This window comes from Opisthocomus hoazin, unplaced genomic scaffold, assembly GCF_030867145.1.
Source record: "Opisthocomus hoazin isolate bOpiHoa1 unplaced genomic scaffold, bOpiHoa1.hap1 HAP1_SCAFFOLD_115, whole genome shotgun sequence".
NCBI lineage: Eukaryota > Metazoa > Chordata > Aves > Opisthocomiformes > Opisthocomidae > Opisthocomus > Opisthocomus hoazin.
The window spans coordinates 82,689-95,479 of record NW_027449069.1 but is presented as its reverse complement, the minus strand read 5'-3'; the positions used below and the strand labels follow the sequence as shown (position 1 = coordinate 95,479).

The 12,791-nt window shown below is 71.7% G+C and overlaps 2 protein-coding genes and 1 non-coding gene across 7 annotated transcripts; all 3 read left to right on the top strand.

Annotated features, from left to right (window-relative positions):
• Positions 1-1,782: 1,782 nt before the first annotated feature.
• TNPO2 (transportin 2) lies at positions 1,783-8,836 on the top strand. The gene is made up of 25 exons (XM_075412552.1): positions 1,783-1,930; positions 2,336-2,443; positions 3,103-3,178; positions 3,287-3,436; positions 3,503-3,609; positions 3,677-3,810; positions 4,278-4,359; positions 4,438-4,560; positions 4,647-4,765; positions 4,839-4,899; positions 5,156-5,315; positions 5,444-5,596; positions 5,685-5,910; positions 6,097-6,268; positions 6,482-6,568; positions 6,648-6,755; positions 6,838-6,996; positions 7,075-7,162; positions 7,296-7,394; positions 7,488-7,583; positions 7,698-7,773; positions 7,878-7,977; positions 8,235-8,309; positions 8,420-8,551; positions 8,660-8,836. The coding sequence occupies exons 2-24, from the start codon at positions 2,345-2,347 to the stop codon at positions 8,525-8,527; spliced, it is 2,658 nt and encodes an 885-aa protein (XP_075268667.1). The 5' UTR covers positions 1,783-1,930; positions 2,336-2,344; the 3' UTR covers positions 8,528-8,551; positions 8,660-8,836.
• LOC142360402 (small nucleolar RNA SNORD41) lies at positions 5,020-5,086 on the top strand. Its single transcript, XR_012762995.1, has one exon. It is a non-coding gene; the product is annotated as a small nucleolar RNA SNORD41 (small nucleolar RNA).
• Positions 8,837-9,483: 647 nt separating the features above from the next.
• Positions 9,484-12,727, top strand: FBXW9 (F-box and WD repeat domain containing 9). 5 transcript variants are annotated; one of them, XM_075412559.1, is made up of 12 exons: positions 9,484-9,566; positions 9,888-10,032; positions 10,082-10,260; positions 10,670-10,809; positions 10,962-11,090; positions 11,194-11,306; positions 11,382-11,473; positions 11,559-11,707; positions 11,788-11,901; positions 11,999-12,088; positions 12,213-12,278; positions 12,506-12,671. In XM_075412559.1, exons 2-12 carry the CDS (start codon positions 9,890-9,892, stop codon positions 12,578-12,580), a joined length of 1,290 nt encoding a protein of 429 aa, XP_075268674.1. In that variant the 5' UTR covers positions 9,484-9,566; positions 9,888-9,889; the 3' UTR covers positions 12,581-12,671. The 5 variants fall into 5 exon arrangements, with proteins under 5 accessions (XP_075268674.1, XP_075268673.1, XP_075268672.1 ...); XM_075412558.1 differs by lacking the exon at positions 10,082-10,260 and having other exon boundaries at positions 9,888-9,930; positions 10,984-11,090; positions 11,647-11,707; positions 12,506-12,727; XM_075412557.1 differs by lacking the exon at positions 10,082-10,260 and having other exon boundaries at positions 9,888-9,930; positions 10,984-11,090; positions 11,647-11,707; positions 11,767-11,901; positions 12,506-12,727.
• Positions 12,728-12,791: the final 64 nt, after the last annotated feature.

The following is a 12,791-nucleotide window of genomic DNA, read 5'->3' as shown; positions in this document are numbered from 1 at the left end:
TCTCGCGAGGCCGCCTCGCGCCGCACCGGAATGCTCCGTCCCCGGGGAACGGCTGCTCTGGCCCTGCCGCTGCCCACGGGACGTCACCTCGGGGGCGGCAGCGGCCACTGGCCCCCTGGGCAGGAGCGGGGGTCGCTGCGGTGTTGCCCACACGCTGCGGGTAGACAGACGGATGGACGGACGCTGGCCGGGCTCTGCCAGCCGTACCCCCACGGTGCGTAACGGTGGCAGTTGTGTCCCTCCCTAGGTGGGCCGGCGGCGCGGGGGCAACAGGCTGGCCCTGAAGACGGGAGTGGTGGCCAAGAAGCAAAAGACGGATGAGGAGGTGGGTGGCCCCGACCCCCCGCCCCGCCAGGGGCCACACGGAGCTGCCGGGGGTGGTTCTGTGCTCGCTGACCTCATGTGCCCTCGTTTCCTCACAGGTGTTGACGAGTAAAGGTGACGCCTGGGCCAAGTACATGGCGGAGGTGAAGAAGTACAAGGCGCACCAGTGCAGCGACGACGACAAAACCCGGCCCCTGGTGAAATAGCCGCGGACTCGCCCTGGGCAGAGGGGTTTGCGGGCGGGGGGGGCGCCGGCCCTGCCCCTTTTCTACCGATAAACGCTGTTGCGTGCCGGGGCCGCTGCCCCCGCCCCGCCGGAACCAGGACTTGATGCCGGCCAGCAAAGCTGCCATGGCCCACCGGAACCCGCTGCCGCCCCTCCCCCCGTCCGGCCCCGGGGGAGTTTGGGGTAGAAAGCGGCGAAACGGGGAGCGGAGGGGCCGCTGTCGCAGCATTAAAGACCTCGGAGATTTCGGAGCCGCTGAGCGACTCGTGGGTGTTTTTGGGGAGGGGCCGCACCCCTGCCCTGGCTGGGCTGTGGGTTTGGGGGTGCTGAGCCCCCCCTGGGTCCCTGTCCCCTGCTGGGGGCTCATGTGTCTCCCCCCCCGGCTCCGCCTGCTCCAGCCTCCGGCCCTTTACTCATCGCCCAGTGGGCCCTGTTTTGGGGGGCTTCGCCCCGTAAAGCTGGGGGAGGGCTGGGGGAGGGGGGTGTGCAGGCGGGGCTGGGGCGTGACAGCTTGTGGTCCCAGTTCCGCCACCCACTGTTCCCAGTTCGCTCTCCTTGTGCACCCTGAATCCCCTCCCAGTCTCCTCACTGCACCCTGGACCCCCTCCCAGTCTCCCCAGTGTACCCTGAATCCCTCCCAGTACTCCCAGTTCCACCCAGCACACACTGAACCCTCTGCCACTCCCCCCAGCACACTCTGAACCACCTCTCAGTCTCTCCAGTGCACCCTGAACCCTTCACAGTGCACCCTATGCCTGCTCCCAGTCCCCCCACTGCCACCCGATCTGCTCCCAGTGCACACTGACCACGCTCCCAGTCCCCCCACTGCACCATGATCCCCTCCCAGTGCACCCTGAACACGCTCCCAGTCTCCCCAATACACCCTGATCCCCTCCCAGTATTCCCAGCACACCCTGAACCCCCTCCCAGTCCCTCCCAGCGCACCCTGCCCGGCTGGCCCCGCCCACCTTGAGCCGGCAGACGGGGGTTGATGCCGGGTTCCGCCGCTTCCAGGCCGCGCCTGCGCGGGGGAGGCATGGAGCCACCCCCCGCCCCCGCAATGGTACGGCCCGGGCCGCGGGGGCGCTGGGAGGTGCGGTCCGGCGGCGGGAGGGGGGCTCCGCGCATGCGCGAAGTCGCCCCGCCCCCTTCTCCCACGTGGCCCCGCCCCCGGCCCACGTGAGTCGGTGCCGTCCTTCCCGCGCGCTCACGTGGTGCCCGCGGCGGGCGGACGGTGGCCGGCGGGGGTCAGGGACCGCGTGCCGCGCTCGCTCCCCCGGGCAGCGCCGGTGCCCCCCGGCTGCGCGAGGCCGCCCCGGGACCCCCCCCCCGCGCTCCGGGACCCCCCACACACACCCCGGACCCCCCCCCCTCCGGCAGGTACCGGCGCGGCGGGGGCGGCGGGGGCGGCTCGGGGCCTGCGGGCGGGGGAGGCCCGGTCGGGAGCTGGCTGAGGGGGCGCGGGGAGGGGGGAGGGGGCCTGAGGGGAAGACGGGGGGCGGGGGGGGTGGCGATGGCGGGGGCGGGAGGATCAGAGGGGGGGAGGGGGCTGGGGGCAAAGGGGGGGGTGCGGGGGGGGTCTAGCCTGGGGGAGGGGCGTTAGGGGGAGATCTGCCCCCCCATCCGCCCCCGAATGCCCCCCCGCGCCCTAACGGGGCTTCCCTGTCCCCACGTGCGCAGCCTCGCCGCCCCCCCCTCCCCCCCCGACACGTGGACGGGCCCGACCGCGGTGGGGGAGGGGATGGGGGGTCCCCGCCGCCCCTCACTCCACGCCCCTCCCCGCAGCCCCCCGCCATGGACTGGCAGCCGGACGAGCAGGGCCTGCAGCAGGTCCTGCAGCTGCTCAAGGACTCGCAGTCCCCCAACACGGCCACGCAGCGCGTCGTGCAGGATGTATCCGCGCGGGGGGGCTGGGGATCCCCTCAGCGGGGAGGGGGGGGGGGGGTTCGGCCACGTTAACTGGGGACAGTGTCCCCCTCCCTGTCCCTGTTGTGGGGCCGTGTCCCCATCCCCGGGCAGTGTCCCTGTCCCCATCATGGGCCAGCGTCCCCGTCCCCATCCCTGTCCCCATCTGTTTCCTTATCCCTGTCCCTGTCCTCTTGCTTGTCCCCATCCCTATCTCAGGGCAGTGTCCCCGTCCCCATCCCCTTCCTTGTCTCCATCGTGGAATAGCATCCCTATCCCCATGCCTTTCCTTGTCCCCATCCCTGTCCCAGGGTAGTGCCCTTGTCCCAGTCCCCCTCCCTGTTCTCATACCATCCCTGTCCTTGTCCCCATCGTTGGATGGCATCCCTATCCCTGTGCCCATCCCTGTCACGGGGCTGTCCTTATCCCACTCTTTGTCCCAGGGCAGTGTCTCTGTCCTCGTCCCGGTCCCCATCCCTGTCCCTGTTGTGGGACGGTGTCCTCGTCCCCTTCCCTCTCATGGGGCGGTGTTCCTATCCTTGTCCTTATCCCAGGGCAGTGTCTCTGTCCTCATCCCGGTCCCTGTCGTCGTCCCGGTTCCTGTCCCCATTCCTGTCCTCGTCCCCGTCCTTAACCGCCCGGGGCAGAAGCTGAAGCAGCTGAACCAATTCCCCGACTTCAACAACTACCTGATCTTTGTGCTGACGCGGCTCAAGTCCGAAGGTGGGGGAGGGCTCGGTCTCTCCGGGGGGTGCCGGGAGCTGAGCCCGCCCGTTTTAGGGGAGGGGGTGCGTGTTGCAGCCCCCCGTTAACGGCTCACCACCCCCCCAGACGAGCCGACGCGGTCGCTCAGCGGCCTGATCCTGAAGAACAACGTCAAGGCGCACTACCAGAGCTTCCCGCAGCCCGTGGCCGAGTTCATCAAGCAGGAGTGTCTCAACAACATCGGCGACGCGTCCTCGCTCATCCGGGCCACCATTGGTGAGATGGGGCGGGGGCCCTGCGCGGGCCCCCCGGCCCCCCCCCGCGCTAACGACCCCCCCGCAGGCATCCTCATCACCACCATCGCCTCCAAGGGCGAGCTCCAGATGTGGCCGGAGCTGCTGCCTCAGCTCTGCAACCTGCTCAACTCAGAGGACTACAACACGTGCGAGGTGCGCGGGGCCGGGCGGGGGGGCCGGGGGGGCCGCGGCGGGCGCTGACCCCCGCTCCGGCGTGCAGGGAGCCTTTGGGGCGCTGCAGAAGATCTGCGAGGACTCCTCCGAGCTCCTGGACAGCGACGCGCTCAACCGGCCCCTCAACGTCATGATCCCCAAGTTCCTCCAGTTCTTCAAGCACTGCAGCCCCAAGATCCGGTACGGGCGCACGGGGGAAGGGGGGCGGCGATGCGCGGCCCCCTGCAGCCCCACGGTTGGGTGCGGGGGGTCGGGGGGGCCCAGCCAGGGTGTGAATGTTGGGGGGCCATGCCCAGAGCCGTTCACGTGGCCGCTCAACGAGACGGGGCAGTAAACGAGCTGTATTTGTGCCCCCGCCGCTGGCTGTGGGTCGCCTCGGGGTCCCTGTCCGTCCCCCGCTGGGTGGTCCGGCTCCTTCCCTGCCCCCGCTGGGGTGACACCGGGCTTTGGGCCCCCCGGACTGGGCAGCTCCCGCTCAGCCTGTCCCCACACCACCAGAACACCCCCTGGGGACCCTGCATGTGTCCCCCCAGTTAATTCAGCACCGTGGGGTCTGGGAGGGGCAGGTGGCTGCGCTGAACCCCCCCCTCCCGGCTCCGCATCATTAGCTAATGAGCATGTTGGACCCCCCACCATCTCCCCCCCAGGTCCCACGCCATCGCCTGCGTCAACCAGTTCATCATGGACCGCGCTCAGGCGCTGATGGAGAACATCGACACCTTCATTGAGGTGAGGGGCCGGGCGGGGGGAGCCCCCCGAGCCCCCCAGCGCTGAGCAGGCTCCCGCATCCCGCCTCTCCCCCCCCAGCACCTCTTCGCTCTGGCGGTGGACGAGGACCCCGAGGTGCGGAAGAATGTGTGCCGCGCACTGGTGATGCTGCTGGAGGTCCGCATTGACCGCCTCATCCCCCACATGCACAGCATCATCCAGGTGAGGCAGGGGGGCAGGCGGCGGCCGTGGGACCCCCGGGCAGGCCGGCGGGGGGGCTGATGTGCCCCCCCGCCCCCCCTCCACAGTACATGCTGCAGCGGACGCAGGACAGCGACGAGAATGTGGCGCTGGAGGCCTGCGAGTTCTGGCTGACGCTGGCCGAGCAGCCCATCTGCAAGGAGGTGCTGACCTCCCACCTGGTGCAGTGAGTGCTCGGGATGGCCCCCCCAGCCCCCCCGGCCTCCCCAGCCCCTCACTGCCCCCCTTTGCCCCCGCAGGCTCATCCCCATCCTGGTCAACGGCATGAAGTACTCGGAGATCGACATCATCCTGCTCAAGGTACGAGGTCGGGGTGGGAGCGTGGGAGTGCTCGGCTCCCCATCGCTCCGCCAGCTCTGTGGGGCCGGTAGTGGTTGAACTGGGGGGACTGGGGCCAGGCGGGAGCTGCCCCGAGACCTCCCGGACGTGATGACAGATTCGGAGCTGATGCTGGTGATGGCTGTTGTGTTCGTACTGTCTGATCCGTGGGCGCCGGGGTCCCCGGGCGGGCGGTGGGGGGTCCCCGAGGCATGACGCGGCATCCCCGTCCCCGCAGGGTGACGTGGAGGAGGACGAGGCCATTCCCGACAGCGAGCAGGACATCAAGCCCCGCTTCCACAAGTCCCGCACGGTGACGCTGCAGCACGAGGAGGAGCGGCCACAGGACCCCGACGACGCGGAGGACGACGACGACACGCTCTCGGACTGGAACCTGAGTAGGGGCTTCCCGGGGGCGGTCTCGGCCCCAGGTTTGGGCTCCTGCAGCGAGCCCCGGGGGGGTCTGGGGGTCAGTGAGACCCCGAGGCGAGGGGATTCACCCCGTCCCCTCTTGCCCGCCTGGCAGGGAAGTGCTCGGCCGCTGCGTTGGATGTCCTGGCCAACGTCTTCCGGGAAGAGCTGCTCCCCCACCTCCTCCCGCTGCTGAAGGAGCTCCTCTTCCACCCCGAGTGGGTCATCAAGGAGTCGGGCATCCTGGTCCTGGGGGCCATCGCGGAGGGTGGGTGCCGCGCCAGCTGCGCCGCGCCGTCGCCGAGGCAGCGCTGGGTGGGCGTGGGGGTCCCTGAGCGCAGCGGCTGTGCCCGCAGGCTGCATGCAGGGCATGGTGCCGTACCTGCCGGAGCTGATCCCCCACCTCATCCGATGCCTGGCTGACAAGAAGGCCCTGGTGCGCTCCATCGCCTGCTGGACCCTGAGCCGCTACGCCCACTGGGTGGTCAGCCAGCCCCCCGACATGTACCTCAAGCCCCTCATGACCGAGCTGCTCAAGCGCATCCTCGACAGCAACAAGCGGGTGCAGGAGGCGGCGTGCAGGTGGGCGCCGGCGCCGCGCGTCGGGGGCGGCTCTGGGGCGCGACCGGCCGGACCCGAGCCCTTCTCCGGGCGGGATGAGGAAGCTGAAGCGCCGAGTCGCTGCGATGATGGCGTATTCGTGCTGTGACCTGGCGGGGGGCTCGGCCCTGGCCCGGGGAGGGCTGCTGACCCTTCCTCCCCCTGCAGCGCCTTCGCCACGCTGGAGGAGGAGGCGTGCACGGAGCTGGTGCCGTACCTCAGCTTCATCCTGGACACGCTGGTCTTCGCCTTCGGCAAGTACCAGCACAAGAACCTGCTGATCCTCTACGACGCCATCGGGACCCTCGCCGACTCCGTGGGCCACCACCTCAACCAGCCGGTACGGCCGGGGGGGCCCCTCTCCCCCCCCACCCCCATAGCGCGGCCCTCCCCGCGCCCCGGCCAGGACCGGTGATGACAAGTGACATCAGACATTCGAATCCCGAACCCGCGGTGTGGATCTCTCTGGTCTGATGGTCCCTGGGCTGGGGGGGCGGCCCTGTGCCCCCCGCGTTTTGTCCCGCCCCCCGTGATGGCGTCTCTCCCGGCGCAGGAGTACATCCAGAAGCTGATGCCGCCGCTCATCCAGAAGTGGAACGAGCTCAAGGACGAGGACAAGGACCTCTTCCCACTGCTGGAGGTGCGCATGGGGCGCGGGGTGGGACACGGGGGGGTCCCCTCGGCCCCCCCTGACCCCCTTGCCGTCCCCCCACCCGCAGTGCCTGTCCTCGGTGGCCACCGCCCTGCAGAGCGGCTTCCTGCCCTACTGCGAGCCCGTCTACCAGCGCTGCGTCACCCTCGTCCAGAAGACGCTGGCCCAGGCCATGGTGAGCCCAGGCGCCGCGGGGTGACCCCGCCGTGGGGGGGAGACCCCCCGGGGGTGACAGCAGCCCCCCCACCCGCCCGCAGATGTACAACCAGCACCCCGAGCAGTACGAGGCCCCCGACAAGGACTTCATGATCGTGGCGCTGGACCTGCTGAGCGGGCTGGCTGAGGGGCTCGGCTGCCACGTCGAGCAGCTGGTGGCTCGCAGCAACATCATGACGCTGCTCTTCCAGTGCATGCAGGTGAGAGACACCCCCCCCGGGACCCCCCCCCCGGGGGCGCTGGCCCCCCGCGCTCACCCCCTGCCCCGCTCCCCGCAGGACACCATGCCCGAGGTGCGGCAGAGCTCCTTCGCCCTCCTGGGTGACCTCACCAAGGCCTGCTTCGTACATGTCAAGCCCTGCATTGGTGGGTGCCGGGGGTCCCTCGGGGGGGGGAACGGACCCCAAAGGATGTGGTGGGGGTGTGGGGGGGGGAACGGACCCCAAAGGATGTGGTGGGGGCGCGGGGGGGCCCTGCTGCTGACCCTGCCTCCCCCCAGCCGAGTTCATGCCCATCCTGGGCACCAACCTCAACCCTGAGTTCATCTCCGTCTGCAACAACGCGACCTGGGCAATCGGGGAGATCTGCATGCAGATGGGTGAGCGCCTCTGCACCCCCACGACCCCCCCCGAGCCCCCCAAAACCCCCCCAGCCCCCCCAAACCCCCCCCTCATCGCTCCCCTCCCCGCAGGGGCGGAGATGCAGCCCTACGTCCAGATGGTCCTGAACAACCTCGTGGAGATCATCAACCGCCCCAACACCCCCAAAACCCTCCTGGAGAACACCGGTGAGGCTGGGGTGTGCAGCGCGACCCCCAGGTCGGGGGTTGAGGCCTGGGGGGCTGTTTATGGGGGGGGTTTCCCCACCACGCCCCCCCCAAACCCCTTCCCTCCTCCCGCAGCCATCACCATCGGGCGCCTGGGCTTCGTCTGCCCGCAGGAGGTGGCCCCCATGCTGCAGCAATTCATCCGGCCCTGGTGAGTTTTTTTTTTTGGGGGGGGGGGGGGCTTCCCCGCACCCCCCTAGATGGAGAAGGGGGGTGGTCTGAACCCCAGTTTCCCCCCCCCCTCCCCAATCCAAGGTGCACGTCCCTCCGTAACATCCGGGACAACGAGGAGAAGGATTCGGCTTTCCGCGGCATCTGCGTGATGATCGGGGTCAACCCCGGGGGGGTCGTGCAGGTACCGGGGGGGGGCACCCGCTGTTTTTTTGGGGGCTGGGGGCTGCTTTTAACCACGGGGAGGAAGGGGGGGGGGGGGGGTTGCCCCTGAGCTGCGGGGGGAGTGGGGACTGCTCCCCCCGCGGCTCAGGGGCAGCCCCCACCGCCCTGGAGAGGGAGATTTTGGGGGGAATCCAGCTTTATCCGAAACGAGGGGGGGTCCTGGGGGGCAGCCCCCCCTCCCCATCACCCCCCTGCTTTCCTGCCCCCCCACCCCAGGACTTCATCTTTTTCTGTGATGCCGTCGCGTCCTGGGTCAGCCCCAAGGACGACCTACGGGACATGTTCTATAAGGTCAGCGGGGAAAAGGGGGGGGCTCGGGGACCCCCTCTGCCTCCGGGGGGGCTCAGCAGGGCCCCCCCCCTCATTGTTTAACATCCCCCCCCCCCCCCCCCCCCCCAAAGATCCTGCACGGCTTCAAGGACCAGGTGGGTGAGGAGAACTGGCAGCAGTTTTCGGAGCAGTTCCCCCCCCTGCTCAAGGACCGGCTGGCGGCGTTTTACGGGGTCTAGGCCGGGCGGAGGCACCGCAACCAGGTCCGGGGGGGGGGGGGCAGCACCCCCAAAAAGGTGGGGGCACCCCCAAAAAAGGGGGTGGGGCTGATAGATGGACCCCCCCCCCGAGCCCTCTCCCCCCTCCCGCAGGTCAGCGCCGGAGGCCGTGGGGTCGGGAACGGCGGCCGTGAGCGAGCGGCCCCCGCGCCGCGCCCGGGGGGGTTCGGGGGGCGGGAGGAGCCGCGGGGGGGCCCCCCACCCCCCCCCACCCCATCCTCAGCCCCCCCCCGGGGGAGGGGGGGTGGGCCCCGGATCGGTTTCACCCCCGGGGGGAGAAGGGAGGGAGGGGGGAGGACAGGGCTGGGGGCGGGGGGGGCACCCCAAAACCCGGGGGAGGGGGGGAGGAAAAACCGGGGCTAAAGGGTCCAAAACCGGGGTGGCAAGGGGGGGGGGGGGAGGTGACCTGAGCCCCCCCGTTTTTTCCCCTGTGGGGTGTTCCCGGCCCCCCCCCGCATGGTGCCCCCGCACGCACGCGCACGGCGATGAACCGATAGGAACGTGTAGAGCGGGGCGGGGGGGGGGGGCGGGGAGCGGGCCGCCGCCCTTTGCTTAATCGTCAGCGAGTCGGTGCCACGTTTCTTGTGGTTTTTTTTCCCCGTTTTGTTCGTTTTTTACCGTTTACGGGGGGGAAGAGGGGGGGCGTCCCCCAGGGACCGGCGGGGGGGGCGGGCGGGGCGGGGGGCCCGGTTCTGTCGCGTCCCCGCTCGGTAAAGAGAGTCCGCTGTCGCCGTCCCGCGTCTCGATGCCGTTTGTTCCCGCGCCGGGGGGGAGTTGGGGGGGGGCTGGAGCGGGGGGAGGGGCCGCTCCCCCCGCCCCGGGGCAGCTCCCGGTACCGCGGCTGCCGCACAGTGTCTCCCTTCCGGCGCCGCTGGATGACGTCGCGACGTGCTTCGTTCTCATTGGGCGAGGCGCGGGTCACGTGGGGGACGCGCCAGAAGCGGATCCCCCCGTGGCCGTGGCGACGGGACGCGGCGGGGCCGGACCGGGCCGCGCCCCGGTACCGGGGAGGGGCGGGACCTGGGCCTGGCGAGGGCGGGAGAGCGGGGGGGGCGGGAACCGGGCCCGGGGATTTCGAGGGGTCCCGGTACCGCGGCTGGGGGGGGCTCGGGTGTCGGGGCGGGTCCCGGTACCGGGAGCTCGGGGCGTGGCTGGGATTGGGGCGTCGCGTTGCGGGGGGGCCCGGCCTCGGGGGCTGGGAAGCGGTTGGGGAGGGGCTGTCCCGGTCCCGGGGGGCCCGCGGTGTCGGTGTTCCCGGTTTGGGGTGAGCCCCGGTGGTCGCGGTGCTGACCCCCCCCCTCCCGTTCCCCCCCCCCCCCAGGCATGGAGGGGGCCCCCGCCGACCCCGACCAGCAGGCGCAGGAGTACGTGACCCGGCTGCGGGCCCCGGGGATCCCCCCCGGCCCCCCCCCCCCCGCCCCCCGCCGCCCCGACCGCGGGGCCCGGCCCCCCCGCGCCCCTCCCCCGCCCCCCCGCGGCGCTGAAGCGGCCGGCGGCGGGTGGAGGAGGGGCGGGGGGGCTGCTGGCGCTGCCGCTGGAGCTGCTGCTGGAGATCTGCGGGTACCTGGGGGCGCGGGAGGTGCGGGTGGTGCTGCCCCGCGTCTGCCGGGCGCTGCGGGACGTGGCCCGCGACGCCGTGGCCTGGCGGCTCCGTCTGCAGCGACGCGCCCGCGGCCCCCTGCCCGTGCTGGAAGGTGGGTCCGGGGGGGGGCCCCGGGGGGGGAACGGCAAAGCGTCCCCCCGTGGGGCGTTGGGACCCCCCCCCCCCCCCCCCATGCTCCAGCGTCCCCCCGCGGGGCATTGGGAGCCCCCCCCTGCTCCACTTCCCTGGCTCTGCCAACCCCCTGGGGGCTGCGGGGCGTGAACGTGGGATTTGGGGACCCCCCGTGCCCCTTATTTCCCGGTGTCAAACTGGGGAGCCCTTCCACCCCCCCCATTTCCCGGCAGTGGGTTGGAATCCCCCCCCCCCAACACCCCATTTCCCGCCTCTGCTGACCCTGTGGAGGCTGCGGGGCATGAAGGGGCTGCGTTGGGGACCCCCCCCCAAGTGCCTCTGCTCCCCCCTCACTCTGGGGGTCCCCCCGCACCCCCGTTCCCCCGCAGAGGAGGGGTTCGACTGGGCGGCCGCCTGCGTGGACCTCGAGGAGCACCTGCAGCGCTGGGGGGGCGCGGGGGCCGCCATGGAGCACTTCTCCCTGGACGAGGGGCACTTCGCCTCCGTCGACTCCGTCCTCCTGCTGCAGGTGGGGATGCGCCGGGCCGGGGGTCCCCCGGTTCTTGGGGGATGGGGGGGGGGTGTTCCCCGGTTCCGAGGGGCCTCCCCCGGTTCGGGGGGGGTTTTCCCCGGTTCGGGGGGGGTCCCTCCTCCCCCTCATGCCCACCGCCTGCCCAGCAGGGAGGGACCCTCTGTGTTTCAGGCGCCCGCGACCGCAACGTCAACCTGTGGGACCTGCGGCAGCTGGGCCAGGCCCCCGGCAAGGTGCTGGTGAAGGCGCTGGGCACCGAGCGCAACGGGACGCACAAGGTGGGGGCCGCTGCCCCCCCCCCCTCCATCCCCCCCCCCACCCCGGGCAGCCGCTGGGGGTCCCAGCGCGGATTTGGGACCTGGGTCTGGGGTCTCCCGGCAGGGCTGGGTCTGGTGCTTGGCCTCTCGGGAGAGCACGGTGTGCTCGGGCTCCTGGGACAGCACGGTGAAGCTGTGGGACCTGGGTGCCGAGGGACAGCAGGTCGGGGAGATCAGGTAACGGGGGGGGCCCGGGGGTCTTGGGGAGGCCGCGGGGAGGGGTCTGGCTGATCCCGGCCCCCCCTCGCCCAGGGAGAAGGCGGCGGTGCTGTGCCTCTGCTACTGCCCTGACGTCCTCGTCACCGGGACCTACGACAAGACGGTGACGGTCTACGACCCGCGAGGTTGGTGCTGCTCGGGCTGGGGGTCCCGGCGGGGACGGGGGGTGGCGGGGGGGGCCCCGCGGCTCAGCCCCCCGCCCCCCCGCAGCCGGGCAGGCCCTGGTGCGCAGCTACAAGCCCCACGCCAGCGCTGTCCTCTCGCTGGCCGCTGCTGACCAGCTCATCGTGTCGGGCAGCGAGGACCGGACCCTTGTCGTCTTCGACCGCCGAGCCGACGGGGTCCTGCAGCGGCTGCAGGTGGGCGCAGCTGCCCCGAGCCGGGGAGGGCGGGCGGGGGGCTGCAGCCCCCTCTGCAGCCCCCGGCCTCTCCCCCGCAGCTGGAGAACTACCTGCTCTGCATGTCATACCGGGGGACGCAGCTCTGGGCCGGGGACAACCAGGGCCGGGTGTACGTCTTCGGGAACAGCGCCGGCAGCTTCCAGCCTGCCCGGGTGGGGACCCCGAGGGGCTGGGGGGGGGCGGGGGGGGGCAGGGAGCCCCCCGATGCCTCACCGTTGGGTTTTTGTGCCTCTCCCCCCCCCCCCGCAGTACTTCGACGTGGGGCACCGGCTGCAGATCACGGGGCTCTGGCACTCGCTGGGGTCCCTCTACACCACGTCCACCGATAGGACGCTGCGGGTGAGGGTCCCTGCGTCCCCGTCCCGCGGCGCCGGGCTGGGGTGTCCTTGCGGGGGGCTGGGGGGGCCCTGCTGGCCCCCTCGGCGGGGCTGGTGAGCTGCGAGCGGCTTTGGCTCTCTTGCAGATACACGTCCCTACGGACCCTCCCCGCACCATCTGCTCCTGGACGCACGATGACGTGCTCAATGGGGTGAGGAGGCGCTCAGCCCCGCGCACACGCATGTGTCTGCACACCCCCCCATGCACACGTGTGTGTCTGCACCCCCCCCGTGCACATGCGTGTGCAACCACCACGGCTTCCCCACCGCAGCCTCTGCCGTGCTGGTCCTCACGCCGGGGGCTCCCTGGGGCAGGGGGTGTCCCCAGAGGCAGGGGGTGTCCCCCCACCGCCCCCCTGATGCCCCTCTCACCCCCAAGATCAGCGTGGAGGGCGACGTGGTGGCAGCCGCCTCCGGAGGGCTCTCGGTCGAGGTGTGGCGGCTCCGGACCTGAGGCACGGCCGGGGCTGGGGGCTGCCCGCCCCGGGGGGCTCCGGCAAGGGTGCCCCCCGCACCCCCCGGCAGGGAGGAGACGGCCTCGGGCCCTCGGCGGGGCTGGGAGCCGCTGCCTGTTCGTGGGTATTAAAAGGATTTGACTGGAGCGGAGGTTGCGTCCCCCCGCGGGGGCGTCCGCGGTTTTGGGGCGAATTTGGGCGGTTTTGGGG

Excerpts from the sequence above, each read along its gene's own strand:
- TNPO2 (XM_075412552.1), top strand. The coding sequence starts at position 2,345 with ATGGACTGGCAGCCGGACGAGCAGGGCCTGCAGCAGGTCCTGCAGCTG. Across the intron at positions 4,900-5,155 it reads TCGACATCATCCTGCTCAAG|GGTGACGTGGAGGAGGACGA; the intron begins GTACGAGGTCGG and ends CCGTCCCCGCAG. Across the intron at positions 7,395-7,487 it reads GGAGATCTGCATGCAGATGG|GGGCGGAGATGCAGCCCTAC; the intron begins GTGAGCGCCTCT and ends CCCTCCCCGCAG.
- FBXW9 (XM_075412559.1), top strand. The coding sequence starts at position 9,890 with ATGGAGGGGGCCCCCGCCGACCCCGACCAGCAGGCGCAGGAGTACGTG. Across the intron at positions 11,091-11,193 it reads AGCGCAACGGGACGCACAAG|GGCTGGGTCTGGTGCTTGGC; the intron begins GTGGGGGCCGCT and ends GTCTCCCGGCAG. Across the intron at positions 12,089-12,212 it reads CCACCGATAGGACGCTGCGG|ATACACGTCCCTACGGACCC; the intron begins GTGAGGGTCCCT and ends GCTCTCTTGCAG.